Below are 15,719 nucleotides of genomic sequence, written 5' to 3'. Positions count from 1 at the left end.
CACAAAATGAAACCCAAGCGTGTGCTTGTGCTCATATGTGGTGGCAATTCTGTGAAATGTTTTTCCTGCTTTCCAGTTCCGGTGTCATGCAAACATGTCTTCACCTACAATGAGTTATGCAGCTGACGGCCTGGTGATCAGTGTGTGAGAAACTGTGTAAAATAGGTATGTAACAAGATCTCATGGCCCAGGATATCGCAAAATTAACACAACACGTCTCACCAAAGTGAAGGTATTCAAATTATGGGGCTATTTATTTGTAGGAGTCGGGACTCCATTTGATCATCTCCAGTTCAAAATCTCAAACATTAAGAAGCATATTCACAGACATTTGCAGGTGCTAAATGTTAGCAAACCTCAGTTTGTACCTGCTTCTAATTCAGAAACTCTTGTGAAGTTTGTTCTCAGTGGAATGAGGAGTTATGAATGCATTTAGTGGACTATCTGCTCATATTTATTAATGTTGATATCAATTACAGCCAAAGCAAATTGCTTGACATTCTTAAAGACCAGACTTGCCATTTTGTGGAGAAATAACATCTATTGAAAGCCATTGTTTATTTTGCTTACAGAGAAGACCAAGGGTAAAAAGTGACCTGCTGTACGGCTGCATTCACAAAAACCAGGCCAGGGATGTATCAGACGGTAGCATTCATTATTTATTTAAATGAAGTCTGCCTATTTTTTTTCATTTTTAGCAAATATTCTTCTAATTTAAAAACATGTCTAAATTGCTTTTAAGTCTCTTGTTTTTTACATCTTTTACAAACCTTATAATTGTGGAACTTTCTAACATATGCTTAACATTCAGAGGTCAATAATCAGAAGAGATGGCAACTGAGTTCGACACCAACATAGATGCAAAATGGCTTCCACCTGCTGGACTTGATGAACGTGTTTGAGTTTGCATGTATTTGGTGCAATTCCCGCTGTGAATCAAGTGCAAAATAAAACAAATAGTTAAAGCAAAACAGCTGCACAAATTGAGTAAACTGCACCACATTGGGACTGATAAATCCAGAACTGAATGATTCTGCATGAACAGAAAAACTTTCAAAATTTTGAGATTTATTGAATCATTTTTATTAAAACCTGATAACTATACACTTATTACAGAAGTTTTAAAATATGATTTTGTGTGACCTTAACTCTATTGTCTTTTTAAGAAGGGCAGTATTTAGACTTTTTCCAAAATTATGGCTAAAATCTCATCTTGTTTTATTCTTGTGAACCCAACATCATGTATCATGTACCGTCTTGTCTTGGGAGCTGAATGGCGCATCACGCCGTTAGTGTAAAACAGTGGAAAGTACCTAAACTGAATCATCTCAGTGGCTTTGGTTTCAGGTTGGTCTCTAACGTACTGAAAAGACATTGGAGAACCCAGAGTTGTTGTCTTAGAATTGCTTTATGGTCTAGTTTTAGCTTAGCATCAACTTATTCAATTGTCAGAAACAAAATGGAAAAGGAATAAAAATTTTTGTTGCAGAAAAGATCTTGGAGACGTATGCCAGACCACAGTCCACATTGCTCATTGCATCGCAGCCATTTGAGATCCGATTCTGTTACGTACTCTCACAGACACATAGTCCCACCCGACCAGCCTGTTATCCATTTATTTTTCTCATTAATTCCTCTATTTGGCCGGAGCAGCACTTATCAAGTTCCAACGTGTTCACAGCTTCAGTCGTGCTCAGCAGCTTCTATGAGTGTGTGTAGGCCAGATGGCTCAGCTGCAACGTTGTTGGGCATTTGAGTGACTTCTGTGGATAAAAGTGGGGTTAGAACTCTTCTAATAAAGAGGCTGTTTTATTTTTGTGAGGGGATGGGTTTGCAAAGCAAAAATAAGGAGAAACAGTTGTTGGACAAAATGAGACTCAGAATAGATTTAGAGGAAATCTAGGGAGAAAAAAGGACGCCATATGCCCCATGGCCCATTACCCAACACTTCAATGTAACTTGCTCTTATAAATGTCATGGATTTTAAAAGGTCCTCTAAGCTCTGCAACAAAAAAGTAGAACATTAAGCCTTTTTTTTTTTTTTGGTTGTTTCTCATTTATAAACAAGTTACTAGAAAGGGGAGTGAGGGAAACAAGGGATTTTATTTTTAAACATACCCTAGATATAAATTCACAGAAATTCATTCAAAGATAAATACTTACCCAAATGTATCTTTGATTGTTGGCCACTAATCCTGAGGATTAAAGCATGTCTTTATTATTTAAAGGAATTGTTTGACATTTTGGGGAAAACAGCAGAGTTTAATCTCTATCTGTGAGATAAGTTTAGTACAAATTCTCAGAAAACAACTGATTTAAAGTTTGCCTCCCAAAATTATTATAGCATTATAATTGATCAACATGGAGACAACAATGCTACATTTGTAACATGAACAAGAAAATAAATTTAAAAACCAATTGTACTGTTTATAATTCAAAGTAACATATTTCTGAACTGGAACGGCAGACTTGTTGCCCTCCCCTGTCCTCAGTGCCCTAAAAGTATGCCCAGTTCCATGTTTATCCCACCTGATAATTTCATTGAAGAGATCAGGTCAAAAAGGCTTTTTTTTTTAAAGAAAAAGGCCCTAACTGAGCAAAGTAACTCAGACATTGTAAAGAGGCAACTCTGGTAAAAGCTAATTAAACACTCTGAAATGTTAATGGAAAGGAGTTTCAGTGTCTTGTTGATTACCTACTTTAGCCCCAGTCAACATTTGTATGTTGGCCCCCTTACTGATTTTGCTCAGACTGGAATAGTTTAAGAAAACCAGGGCTGAATGGTACACACTTGACTAAATATAACCCAAAGCTGCAAAGCTTGTTTTGTAGTCTGATGGGAATTCATAAAGCAGTACAACCCCCACCCCCCACTAACTGCAAGGAAATAGGTCGAGGTTGGGTGCTGTGTGAGCTGGGTGGCAGGCGATGGCAGGGGCAGAATTTAATAATGCATTTCAGATCCTTTCAGAAACATACATTTAACTTTATTCAGCTTTAACATAGGTTTTATTTTAAATCCATCATTGGTATGATAATTTAATCTAAGATATTAAGACATTACGAGGAGATACAGTTGAAAAACTTTGTATGGTCTATGAGTTGAGCATTTTTTTCTTCACGCAAGACATTGTTGGTTCTATACCAGTTATCACCTTAAAAATAAAAAATACATAGTAAGCAAAGTGGGGTTTTGGTTAAGTATGTTGTTATTGATGCCTCTTCACTATCTAAATGATATCTAAAAGGTTGTTATGATTAATAAAAAACAAAAGAGCAAAGAGACTAAACTGTCACACCAGAAATCTTTTTAGAGTGCAGATAATCTGGCGTTAAGAGGATACAAGAGGAGAACATGGCTTGTTAATTGTCCAATTACAACTCTGAAGATCAGATTAACTCATTAGGTCTAAATTAATTAAGTTAATCTGAAACCTGGTCAGAACGTCATATCCATTTACAGAAATTTTCCACTCAGACGAGTTCAAGTCAGGCCGCAAATAATGGTTAGCACATTTCAGTTACATAGGAACTGATTTAAAACATCTACTAGATGCAGACCAAAAGTTAATATGACACATCTTACTATTCTACTTACCAGCCTCTACCTTCATGTTTCTGTAAAATGTTTATGTTGATAAATTTTTCATGTGCACTGTACTCTATGGATGTATGTGTCAGACGGCGTAAATAAAATGGTCCCATCTGTTGGGGCTGTACAGATGCTGTCTGAAAAACAGAAGATTAGTGCTAAAGTCAGTGTGATGAGATGATGAGGGGAAGGCCAGGCAGTGACTAACACCAAAAGGGGGTGACTGATGGAGGCACAGCAGCCGTTTAGAGGGAGGATTAGAGAAAAAACGGCGGATGGTAAAGCAGCAATTTAGGGATGAGGAAACAGGGGAAAGGAAAATGTCCAAATAAGGAAAATTGGAAAATAAAGAGATAACTGATGAAGGCATTCACTATATTCCTTATCTTCACAGAACCCGCTGTGAGTATATTTTCTTTAGTAGAGCTGAGCTGAAAAAAAAAATCAGAGACTAAATGTTCACATGTTCCCTGCTGCCATGTTCCTACCAATGTAAATGGAAGAGAGCAAACATGTCAGCTATGAAGAGCAGGTCATAGGGATGTTTGAACAGTAGGAAAATCCTACTGCATTTGCTTTGTCTCCCAGTTTTACAGAGTATGGTCTAACAATGAAAGAATATCCTGTAAGCGGTCCTTGTTGATTTCAGAAATCTGAGGAGGATGGGCAGACTAGTTTTAAATTATAGAAAGGCAACAGTAGCTCAAATAACAACTAAAGTATGCAGAATATCATTTTTGAAGGCACAACAAATTCGGTTTTAAAGCAGATGGGCTAAAGCAACAGAAAACCACACCTGGTGCAACCCTTGTCAGCTAAAAACAGGAAACTGAGGCTAGAACTTTCCCAGGCTCACCAAAATTAGACCATAGGTGGAAAAATGTTACCTTGTTCAATGAGTCCTAATTTCTCCTGCAACATTCAGGTGGTAGTGTCAGAAATAAGAGTAAGCAACATGAAAGCATGGAAATATCCAGGATAAAGCACCATGTCTCCAAACTCAAATCATCTCAAACTGGTTTCTTGAACATAACAATGGTTTCACTGTACACCAATGAGCTCCACAGTAACATTTCAAATTCCCATCATGGATCTACAGAAACTGTAGGATGCAGTCGTGTAAATATGGATCAAAATTGGAAGGAATGTTTTCAACACCTTGCTGCATGTTTCTCATTAGGAATTAGGGAAATTCTGAAGGCAAGGTGTACCTAAAAGAACTGGCCATTTAGGTACTGTTGTTGTAAAGCTTACTAGGCTGAAGTTTTATCTGTACAAAGAATATTAGTGCAAGGTGCAAAGTGTTTTTTTTTTTTTTTTTTGTATCCTTAAGGGTAATCAGTCTTGGCATCTTGAGGTGAACCCTCTGAATAAAAAGGCTATATTTGTTGTGATTTTACAATCTTCTTCATTCAGCCCACCTGGTTCATGTAAAAAGAGTCACTGCTTTCACCAACATATACCCCTCTGATCTGTTTACTTCTTGTGGGAGTATATTGATAACATGCCAAGTCTGTCCATGTCTATTTAACTGCCAACCCTGCCCATGTTCATGCCAGTCTGTGCTACCACCTGTCTGTGTAAGTTTTCCTTGTAATCACTTATCAACCTTTTTTGCATTTCTCACGCTGCCAAAGCCTACCTGTCTGCATTTGGGTCCCACTCTTCAGCCTTCCTGATAATATTTATTGATTGGTGCTCTTGACATTTATTAAGCTGTATTCCTTCAACAAAATAATATATGATCATTGTCCACTTCTCTTCTATCACTTTCTAGACCATTTAATTTAATTAAAATTACATCAGGTTTCATATTTGACAGCTTCCTGTGTGTGTGTGTGTGTGTGTGTGTGTGTGTGTGTGTGTGTGTGTGTGTGTGTGTGTGTGTGTGTGTGTGTGTGTTCCTGTCTTGGCATCACAGTGAGAGTCATTTTCCCGATTTCACCATCAAATTGAGGACCGTTTGTTCCAAAGTGAGGACATTTTGCTGGTCCTCACGACCTATTTTGCTAACGGTTAGGTTTAGGACCAAGGTGTGAATTGACTTTAGGTTAAGATTAGGGTTAGGCATGCACTGGTAATAGTTAGGTTTAGGGTTATTGTCAAGGTTAGGGCATAGAAAGGGTTGAAAATGACTGAAAATTAATGGAAGTCAATGGGAGTCAACACATGGTCCTCACTACATATAGTAAAACAAGAATGTGTGTGTGTGCCCTCTTCTTGAGTGTTTTGCTTATATACTGTCTGTCGCTCCAAGGGTTACAAGCAGGCTTCTCTTTTCACTGTAATATTGCCTGAAGCTGGTAAGAGGAGACATTGATTTGACCTTTGCATAAACTTTTGTTTCTACCCAGAGGCAGCAAATACAGATGTTTGACAAGTATCATATAAATCATAGCTCATTGGAGGAAACCTTTGGCTTTTTCTGTAAACCAGAACTTCCAGCCAGACTGAGGATTTGTTAAAATACAAAAAAAAAAACATCAGACTCCGATTCTGTACAGATTCTAAGAAAAACATTTGATGCCATTTTTGATACTGCCAAAATTTATTCAAGGCTTTGTCAGACATGGCGGCTCCCATACAACAAACAGTAAGACCTGTTGCTCTCTGAATTTTGGGGTTATTTTAGGTCCCAAAACAAGCGTGCAGCTTTACGAATGTAACATATTTTATTCTGACCGGTATAATGTCTTAAATGATCCATGTTTCACCTTTGAAAGTGTAGAGGGCGTTGAGTTGTGTTATGAAATTCACTTAAAGCTTGCTTAACGAGGTGGGACTTTTCACCTGGCTGCATGTTGGTGGTGCAAACATTCAGTCACCCTCTGGGAATTTGTGTTTGCAAAAGTCACTGAAACGGGATTCAGGCTCCTTTACCGGATAAAACCAGGTCTGAGCTCTGCTTGGTTTTCTCTCCATGTTTTACAGGATTACAATGACCCTGACTCGTGAGGCCCACTGCCTCATTTGCTACAAAGTCTCTGCAGCTATGTCTGACTACATGAGAAAGTCACACTTCATTAATGATCTTCAGGAGAGGAGGATGCTGCTCAACTTCTCTTCAGGACATGTAAATGAGCACAACAGCCCTGGGTGCACCTACAAAACTGGGTGCCTTGACCAACATAAGCAGTTTGCCCATCCTGACCTCTCTGCTGACCTGAGGGAGAGTTACATGCAGTCAGACAGAAAAGCCAAGACTGTCTCCATGCTCCAGGATCTCAGGAAAACAGAGCCTTCTCTTCCCATGGTCTCTGGTCTTGATAATGATGATAAAGGCAATGCCATCATTTTCAGAAGGGTGAGCAGGGTAAGTACTGCAACTGCTGCAAGTCTATTTAACAAAGAAATAGGAATAATAAGAGAAATCTGCAGATACTCCGAGCGAAATACAGGCTGCTGTACAGGTGCAAGCACCTGCGGAGGTTCCCAAGCAGCCCGTGCCAGAAACAATCTCATTCAACTCCATCAACAACCTGGGGGCAACTTCCAGTAATGTGTCAGAGACGAATGAAATCACCCTCCCTCTTGGATCTGACAAGTCACCTGTAGAGGGTTCATCTTTAGAAGCCAAATCTAACAAGGACAGTGTATTCCCTAACTCCATCTGTAAGAAACGCTTCAATTTACTCTTCATCTGACTCATCATGTGCCCCTTATTAAGGCTTTCTCCTCTTTCTCCTTAGGCTTTTTAATACCAGAGAAATACTTGAGTCAGCACAAAAGATTCCTGTTAGGTATCAAGCTGTCCCGCAAACAGAGGGAGAATGCCCTCTCAATGGTTAACAAAGAAAAAGTCATTCAATTCGAAGTCAAATTCAATTCAAAAATGCTTTATTCATCCCAAAGGGAAATTAAATGTTGTTGTAGCTCATATTATGCAGGTTTCTTCAAAGAGCCATTGTAGATGCTGATGGCTGTGGGCAGGAAGGATCTCCTGTAGTGATCTCTCTTACAGCAGATCTGAAGAAGCCTCTGACTGAAGATGCTCAGGGTTCTCCATGATGTTCTTCATTTTATGAAGAATCCTTCTTTGTACAATGATCTCCAGAGGTTCCAGAGGAGTCCCCAGAACGGAGCCAGCCTTCTTTATTAGCTTGTTGAGCTTTTTTAAGTCCCTGGTTCTGATGCTGCTACCCCAGCAGATGATGGCAGAAGAGATCACACACATTCCTCTGCTTCGTGGCACAGGGGAGCAAGGAAGTACATAACTGGCTCTTCCTGGACAATTTTCAAAAGATCTATGATTACGTTTCCCTTAACTGAACTTTACATCTGCAGTGAAATATCCTAAAAGTAATGTTTCTTTTATGCAAATGTTGCACCAGCAACATTTGCTATAGCAGCCCGGCCATGTATATTGACCCTGTGGAGCTCCCGACGGACAGTTCTGGTGGAAACAGGAGAGTTGAGGTGCACATTTAACTCTGCCGTGATTTGGGCAGCCGTGGTTTTATGTTTTTTGGATACAATCCGGGTTAGTACCCAAACATCCCTTTCAGACAGCTTCCTCTTGCGTCCACAGTTAATCCTGTTGGATGTGGTTCGTCCTTCTTGGTGGTATGCTGACATTAACCTGGATACCGTGGCTCTTGATACATCACAAAGACTTGATGTATTGGTCACAGATGCGCCAGCAAGACGTGCACCAACAATTTGTCCTCTTTTGAACTCTGGTATGTCACCCATAATGTTGTGTGCATTTCAATATTTTGAGCAAAACTGTGCTCTTACCCTGCTAATTGAACCTTCACACTCTGCTCTTACTGGTGCAATGTGCAATCAATGAAGACTGGCTACCAGGCTAGTCCAATTTAGCCATGAAACCTCCCACACTAAAATGACAGGTGTTTCAGTTTCATTGTCCAAGCCCTGTATGTCCTTTGGGTACTTCTGTGTCTATAACTTATGTTTTCATGGTCACAGGTCCTATGGGGATCAAGGAAATGTTTCCAGCAATCCTTCCTAATAAACTTTTTATGGTTTTGTCTATAGATACATAACCAAATAAATCCTTCAGAATGGTCCAGGTTTTTCTAAAAGCAAATTAGTTCTTCTGGCTGAGGAAGTGGCTGAAAATCTCCTCCTAAAGACAAACCTAGTCTTTTGCATTGGTTCAAGGTACCAGCAAATATATGGTCCAGTTCCTTCAGAGGGCGTAGGCAGACATGGGTCTGACTGGGAAGCCTAATTGTATTTGTGAAACATTTTTACCCGGGCTCCAAGCATTATTTTCTGGGTAAAAACAGAGGAGAGCCCTCCTTGGTCATTCCCCTAAAAGAGGCACAGGTTGTTATGATTTGGGGTTTTTTGGTTTCAGGTTTTTTCCTTATATGTTTTTCACTGCTCAAGTTTTGAATCATGCTTTTGTTTATTATTTTTCTGGTCGTGTTTTAGTCTTGTTCATGTTTTGTCAAGTTTTGTTTGTATATGAGAGTCTCTGTTTTTGCCGCAGCCACGTTTTGTCCTGTCTGTCAATTAAGTTTATTCGGTTCACCCGCACCATGTTAATCAGTTTTGTTTTCCACCTGTATCATGCTCCATTTATACACACCTGTTCAGTTAGTCGCCGCGGAAACATTTCTCATGCTCATGTCTTGTTCTCAGATCATGTCTTGTTTTTTGCTCATGCCTGCCCGTTTGTTGTTTTGTTCCTGCCTCCTGCTGTGAGTGAGTTTTTTGTTAATAAATATTTTGCACTTACCGTCACGATGCCTGCTCGTCTGCATTCTGGGGTCCTATATCTTGCAAATCGTAACACAGGTCCAGAAAAATGACAGCGTTTCATACGGATAGGATAGAAGGAGGCAGGAGTAGTCAACTGGTCATGGTCTTTTTCCCTCCTCCTTACCAGATGCACAAGGGCCAGAAAAAAATGACAGTGCTTAGCTCTCCTTATCAGGGGCACGAAGGCCAGAAAACATGAATACATACGGACTGCATAGTGCGCGGGTTGGGTAGCATGTTGGCGTTGTGTGGTATGAAGAGATTGTGGGATCTTATGTGAAAAAGACCTTCCAGCAGGAGATTATGAGTACAGCTTTCGAAACCCAAGTCCAAAGCTCCAAACCTATCTCCTCCATGGGTGGTACTGGAGCAGCGACTTTTACCCAATGTTCTACCCTTAGTATGGTTTTCTGGTTCCTATGAGTAGCCAACTCATTGTGAGCCCTGTGTTTGGGATTGAAATACAGGCATGAAGGGTTTTGCTTCGAACATTGTAAGTTTCATTTGAAACAGTTAACTGCATATGTTGAATTAACTGCTGAATTATTAACGGATAATATCAAAACATACAGTAAAAAGGATACATTTTTCCTAGCACTCCAGCAAACTGCCTCACATAAAAACATAGTTGGCAGAAGGAAGATGAGTTTATTGAAATAATATTTAAAGTTTATGAAGCAGGTGTCACGGTTCGAGATTGGTTTGGACCAAAATGCAAGCAAGCACTTGGGAGCCACATGGTGCAATTTAATCTTCACTCTTCTTTAATAACTATAATCGAAGAACTTACAGAAATTGTCAAAAGTCAACAAGGAGCCAGGAGACATCAGGAAGACAACAGGTGAGAAACATAAGGAACCAGCGAGGAGTGTAGCAAACAAACCAGTTAATAAACAGAGGGAGTTGGAGTATGGACCAATGAGGGAGGAAGGCAGGTAATCAGATGGAAGTGGAAACAGGTGCACAGGCCAGGTGAAGGGAACTGAGGAAATAGGTTGTTATAGTAACTAATGTGAGACAGAGGCATGAGAGAAACTAAACTAGACATAACCTACAAATGAAAAGAAACCTGAAGGTAATAAACCTAGAAGCTGGAAAGGAAAAGTAGAAATAAACTCTAGGAAGAACTAAACCAGAGGACATTGGGAAAAGCTAGACTCAGGGAATAACCAACCGAGTAACAACAAAGGGGTCTAAGGCCGAAGGGGAAAAATAACTAATAAACTAGAAGAAGAATGCAGCAAGAATAAATAAACCTAACAGTAAACAAGCACAGAAACACTAACCAAGAAACTAAACTAGAAAATCCAAAGAAGAAAAATAAACAAAGAGAACTGTAGTAATAATACTAATAATAATAACCATAGGAAGCGATAAATGAGAAAGCGACCACCAAGGGAACTATGGGCGAGGAGAGAAAGAACTACTAAAAACAGGAGAGAGAGAACAAAACTAACATCAGGGTAACCGAAGGAATAAACAAACATAACTACTAAACCCAAAGGAATAGAAACACCTAACTGAAAAGTAAACAAACACAAAACCAAACAAAGTCCAAAATGGCAGATCCTGATAGCAGGAGAACAGCTTTGTTTAATAAGTTTTGTCCTAAACAATTAGATGGAACTGCGCTGAAATATGTCACTAGCCAAATGATCAATTAATCATAATGAAACAAAAGGTAAACATGCAAACCTTATCATAAAAAAGTCAGAAAACTACCCCGCACAAAAGCATCCTCAGGAGCAAGACAGGAGTTTAATGAAGCCAATTTTCATAGTATAAAAAACAGGGGAACATATTTTTCTGTACGCTGAGTCTGACTGTTGAAACTGCACTTAAATATGTTAAACAGAAAAGCAACATTAAATAAGCACTTCAACAAACTTTTGCATAATAATGAGTTTTTATAGGCTTTAGCTGAATCAAGCCAGATATAACTTTAATGACAAAGAATAAAGCTATGCAAATTTTAGGTGATGCTTTGTCAGGACATTCAGTAGCTTTTTAACCTTGTTAAAAAATGTCTGCATGGTTGTTTGTCCAGTGTGTTTCTGCGTTTCCTTTTGATGGACTGGTGTCCTGCTCTGGTACCCCACCTCTTGCCTACTGACAAATGGACATAGCTTCCTGTGCCCAAGACTCTGCAAGGATCCAACAGATATAGGAAATGGATGCACTTGTACTCGTACTCGAGTGAAAGCTGAATAGGAGTGTCTGCAGAATAAATCACCTTGGTGCTTCATCAGCAGCACATAACTGATCATCACATCGTGTTGGTGATGATGTAGGAGGATGGTCTTTGATTATAGGGACCTCAACATGACAAATAATCACACAGCAGTGCACATTTTTATTTAAGTCAGGCAGCAGGTTTTTTAGATGGGGGGACCATGAGGCTGAGTAGGAGCGCTCTCCTTGCCTCATGGTAGCTCAAATCACAGGGCTCAACACCTCACAGTGGGAACATGGTGAGCGGGGTGTAGCCGCATCTATGAGGGTCTTAGAATGCAGCAAAGAAAATGATAAGGCTAAAACAGAATCTTACAGGTTATTTTTACCTGTTTCAGAGCTGGTCTAACATGGTACATGTACATGATAATCAGTTGGAGAAATGTGATATACTTTAGAAATGTGACATGTTTCTTTTTTTCCATTGTTTTGAAGACCCATCACAAATATTAAAAGAAAATGGAATTTTAATTTGCAAAGTCAGAAATCTCGAAGCTACCTAGAGTTCAAAATTCATAACTTTTGGGTTTTATGCAATAGTCCAATACAAAGTAGTAAAAAGTTGTGAAGTGGAAGGAAAACTATACATGCTTTTCAATCGTTCTTACAAATAAGAATATCAAAACTGTGGAGTCCTCTAGTATTTAGCCCTCTTTACTTTCATTCCACTACATAAAATCCAGTGACACGAATTGGCTTCAGAAGACTTCCTTTGTGTGTTTTTATCTTGGGTTCAATGGAATTTTCCATGAAGATCTCAGATGTTAGTTAGAGGGCATTGGAGAACAACCAGCATCATGACCAAGAAACACAGCAGACATGTCAGGGAGCTATAAAACAATACGTCAGGCTTTGAACTGTCACAATCTGTGTTGTGCTACTGCGTGTGTGTGTGTGTGTGTGTGTGTGTGTGTGTGTGTGTGTGTGTCTTCCTGTCTTCCCGGAGAGGCTTTGCGGGTGGGGGTGGTGTGCACACCTGTATCTAATTTTTGCTGGAGCGTTTTTAAGGAGCTCCAGGACAAGCATTCTTCGCCTGATGCTCCACGTTGAGTGGTAACTTATGTCTCCGAGATACCAGTTTCCAAGTTCATGGTTCAAGTTCTGGAAACGCCTACCATCTGGTTAGAATTAGAGAAGGAGATGAGTGGAAAACAGCTTTTAAAACCCCCATCGGTCATTTTGAGTATTTGGTCATGCCTTTTGGACTAACAAATGCACCAGCAGCTTTCCAGTCCCTCATTAATGATGTCTTAAATGACTGTTTGAATCAGTTTGTTTTTGTGTACCTGGATGACATTTAAATTTTTTCCAGAACCCTAGAAGAGCACAAGCAACACGTACGAGTGGTCCTCCAGAGACTCCTTGAGAACAGTCTCTTTGTAAAAGCAGAAAAATGTGAGTTTCACACCACATCAGTTTCTTTTTTGGGCTACATCCTTGAGAGCGGGCAGGTGAAGTCAGATCTTGAAAAGATAAGAGTGGTGCTAGAATGGCCCGTTCCCTCCACCCGGAAACAGCTGCAACGCTTTTTGGGATTCGCTAATTTCTACCGCCGCTTCATTAAAAGTTACAGCCAAGTGGTTCTTCCTCTCACACGTCAAACATCCACTAAGAGACCATTCTGCTGGACACCCGAGGCCGAAGCTGCATTTAAAGAAATAAAACAGAGATTCTCAGATGCACCCATTCTCTGTCAACCAGATCCCTCTAAGCAATTCATTGTCGAGGTCGACGCTTCTGATGCAGGGGTAGGGGGTGTTCTGTCACAAAAGTAAGAATCAGATGATAGGACCCATCCCTGTGCTTTCTTTTCCCATCGTTTAAATCCGGCTGAACGGAATTATGATGTGGGAGATGGGGAGCTTCTAGCTATTAAATTAGCTTTTGAGGAGTGACGTCACTGGTTAGAGGGGGCAGTTCATCCAGTGTTGGTCTGGACAGACCACAAAAATCTAGCCTACCTTCAAGAAGCCAAACGCCTAAATCCCAGACAGTCTCGCTGGTCATTATTTTTTTTTCACCAGATTCAACTTCGTTATCTCCTATAGGCCAGGGTCTAAGAACACAAAGCCAGATGCTTTATCTAGACAGTTCTTTGTTGACGAGGAAGTCCCAGTTAGTTCTATTGTTCCTCCCTCCCGTATTGTTGGTGCCCTTTCCTGGGACATAGAAGAGCAAGTCCTACGAGTCCAGGAGACCGAACCGGACCCCGGGTCGGGTCCTCCCAACAAAATCTATTTTCCGAGTTCTGTAAGAGCTCGTCTCATTAAGTGGCCCCATTCTGCTAGTTTCTCCTGTCACCCTAGTGTGAGTCACACTATGGCTCTTATTAGGCACTCGTTCTGGTGGCCCTCTCTTTTTGAGGATGTTAGGACTTGCATCCAGACCTGCCAAACTTGTGCGCGTAATAAGTCACGCAACCAGCCTCCGGCCGGTTTATTACAGCCTTTACCTGTCCCGGGCCTTCCTTGGTCTCACGTAGCCATAGACCTTGTCACTGGTCTCCCTCCTTCCAAGGGTTTCACCACCATTTTTACTGTTATAGATCGATTTTCTAAGGCTTGCCACCTAATCCCACAAGCTACCATCTTCCCTTGAGACAGCTAAACTACTAGTGAAGCATGTATTTTGGTTGCACAGGATACCTAAGGAGATCCTATCGGATCAGGGGCCCCAGTTTGTCTCTAAAGTTTGGAAGGGGTTTTGCTCGATTTTAGAGGCCAAGGTAGCCTTGACTTCAGGCTTTCATCGCCAAACCAACGGTCAGGTAGAGAGGATGAATCAGGAGCTTGAGGCTACGCTTCGTTGTGTGTTCATCCAATCCCTCCTCCTGGTCCTCACATTTGCCCTGTGATGAATATGCACACAAGGTTTATACAGGTTTATCTCCATTCGAGATCTCTTTGGGTTACCAGCCACCTCTCTTGCCTAGGGACAAACAGACTATTGCCGTTCCCTCTGTACGTCACCACATTTGCAGATGTAAAGGGGTGTGGCAGCGGACGGTGGCTTTGCTAGTGGGCGTGGTGTGCATCTGCACACCTGTATCCAATTTTGGCTGGAGCGTTTTTAAGGAGCTCCAGGACAAGCATTCTTCGCCTGATGCTCCACATTGAGTGGTAACTCATGCCTCCGAGATACCAGTTTCCAAGTTCATGGTTGAAACTTTGTAAGTCTTTGTGCAAACATTGCAGTAACCTAAGCTCATGTTTTTTGCTGCTCTCAGGTCGTGTGGATCACAACTCCGGATTCACTTCCTTCACCTTCGGAGAAAAAAACCCTGAAACCCAGCTACCAGCTGCATCTGCAAGCTCCAACTATCCTCCAGCCTGCCCTCTCTCCAACTTTACTGGAAGAACACCTTCTGACCCTCCGGATCGCTGCCTACGGATTGTGTCCCAAGAACCCCCCCTTAGATCATCTACCTGGAGATCACAAGCAAGAAAGTCTAGACGACCAGAGAACGCATTCTTTGGGAGAATTAAAATGACAGTTTTTCCTCTTGAGATAATTAAACTTTTGAAACTTACTTGTGTCCTAGAGTGATTCTACATGTAGGTCAGGAAGATCGGTTCTAATATGACATGAACATTTCACAGAGCGCAGTTAAATCCATCCATCTGATAAAGGAAAGAATATGGTACAACTGTACTCCTACCAGGACATGGCTGTCCACCTAAATCAACAGGCCGGCAAGGAAAGCATTAATCAGAAGCAGGTGAGAGGCCCTTGGTAACTCCTGAGGAGTTGCAGAGATCGACAGCTCATGTAAAAGAATCTGTTGCCAGGAAAACTAGTAGTCTTGCAGTCTATAAATCTGTCCTCTTTGAAAGAATGGCAAGACAAATGCTACTGTTGAAAGACAGTCATTAAAATTGTATGCTTTGCCACAAGCCTTGTAAGGGACAGAGTAAACAAGTACGCTTGGACAACCTGTCTTAGCATGCAATCTTATTGAGAATATCCAGCAGGGCTTGAAAAATGAAAAAGCTCGAGCTATTTGTAGAAAAAAGAATGGGCAAAACGTCAGTCATTAAACTTGCAAAGCCAGAGGACACATACCTCAATGCAATAACGGGTGTTCCTAAAAAATGTTGACTCATGGGGGAGGAGCACATATGAAAAATATGTGAACTTTTCTGATTTTAATTTGTAAAAAAATAAT

General features: G+C 40.7%; 1 protein-coding gene across 12 annotated transcripts in view; it reads left to right on the top strand.

Moving 5' to 3' along the window:
* Nucleotides 1-15,083, top strand: part of LOC124865439 — a 39,369-nt gene extending 24,286 nt beyond the window's left edge. For 3 of the 12 annotated variants that reach the window (XR_007037598.1, XR_007037593.1, XR_007037591.1), the window contains 4 exons: nt 77-165; nt 6,524-6,905; nt 12,867-12,949; nt 14,781-15,083. Coding sequence is in view for 2 of the 12 variants with exons in the window: in XM_047360523.1 (XP_047216479.1) it covers nt 6,524-7,091 (568 nt within the window). In the remaining 10 variants the exon portion in view is untranslated. Of the gene's footprint in view, nt 1-76; nt 166-572; nt 646-6,523; nt 7,514-12,866; nt 12,950-14,780 lie in introns of those variants that run through there. The other 9 variants (XR_007037592.1, XR_007037590.1, XM_047360524.1 and 6 more) reach the window with 5 other exon arrangements.
* The last annotated feature ends 636 nt before the right edge of the window (nt 15,084-15,719 follow it).

The sequence above is a fragment of the Girardinichthys multiradiatus genome, chromosome 3, assembly GCF_021462225.1.
Source record: "Girardinichthys multiradiatus isolate DD_20200921_A chromosome 3, DD_fGirMul_XY1, whole genome shotgun sequence".
Lineage (NCBI taxonomy): Eukaryota > Metazoa > Chordata > Actinopteri > Cyprinodontiformes > Goodeidae > Girardinichthys > Girardinichthys multiradiatus.
This window is presented reverse-complemented; position numbering and strand designations above follow the sequence as displayed.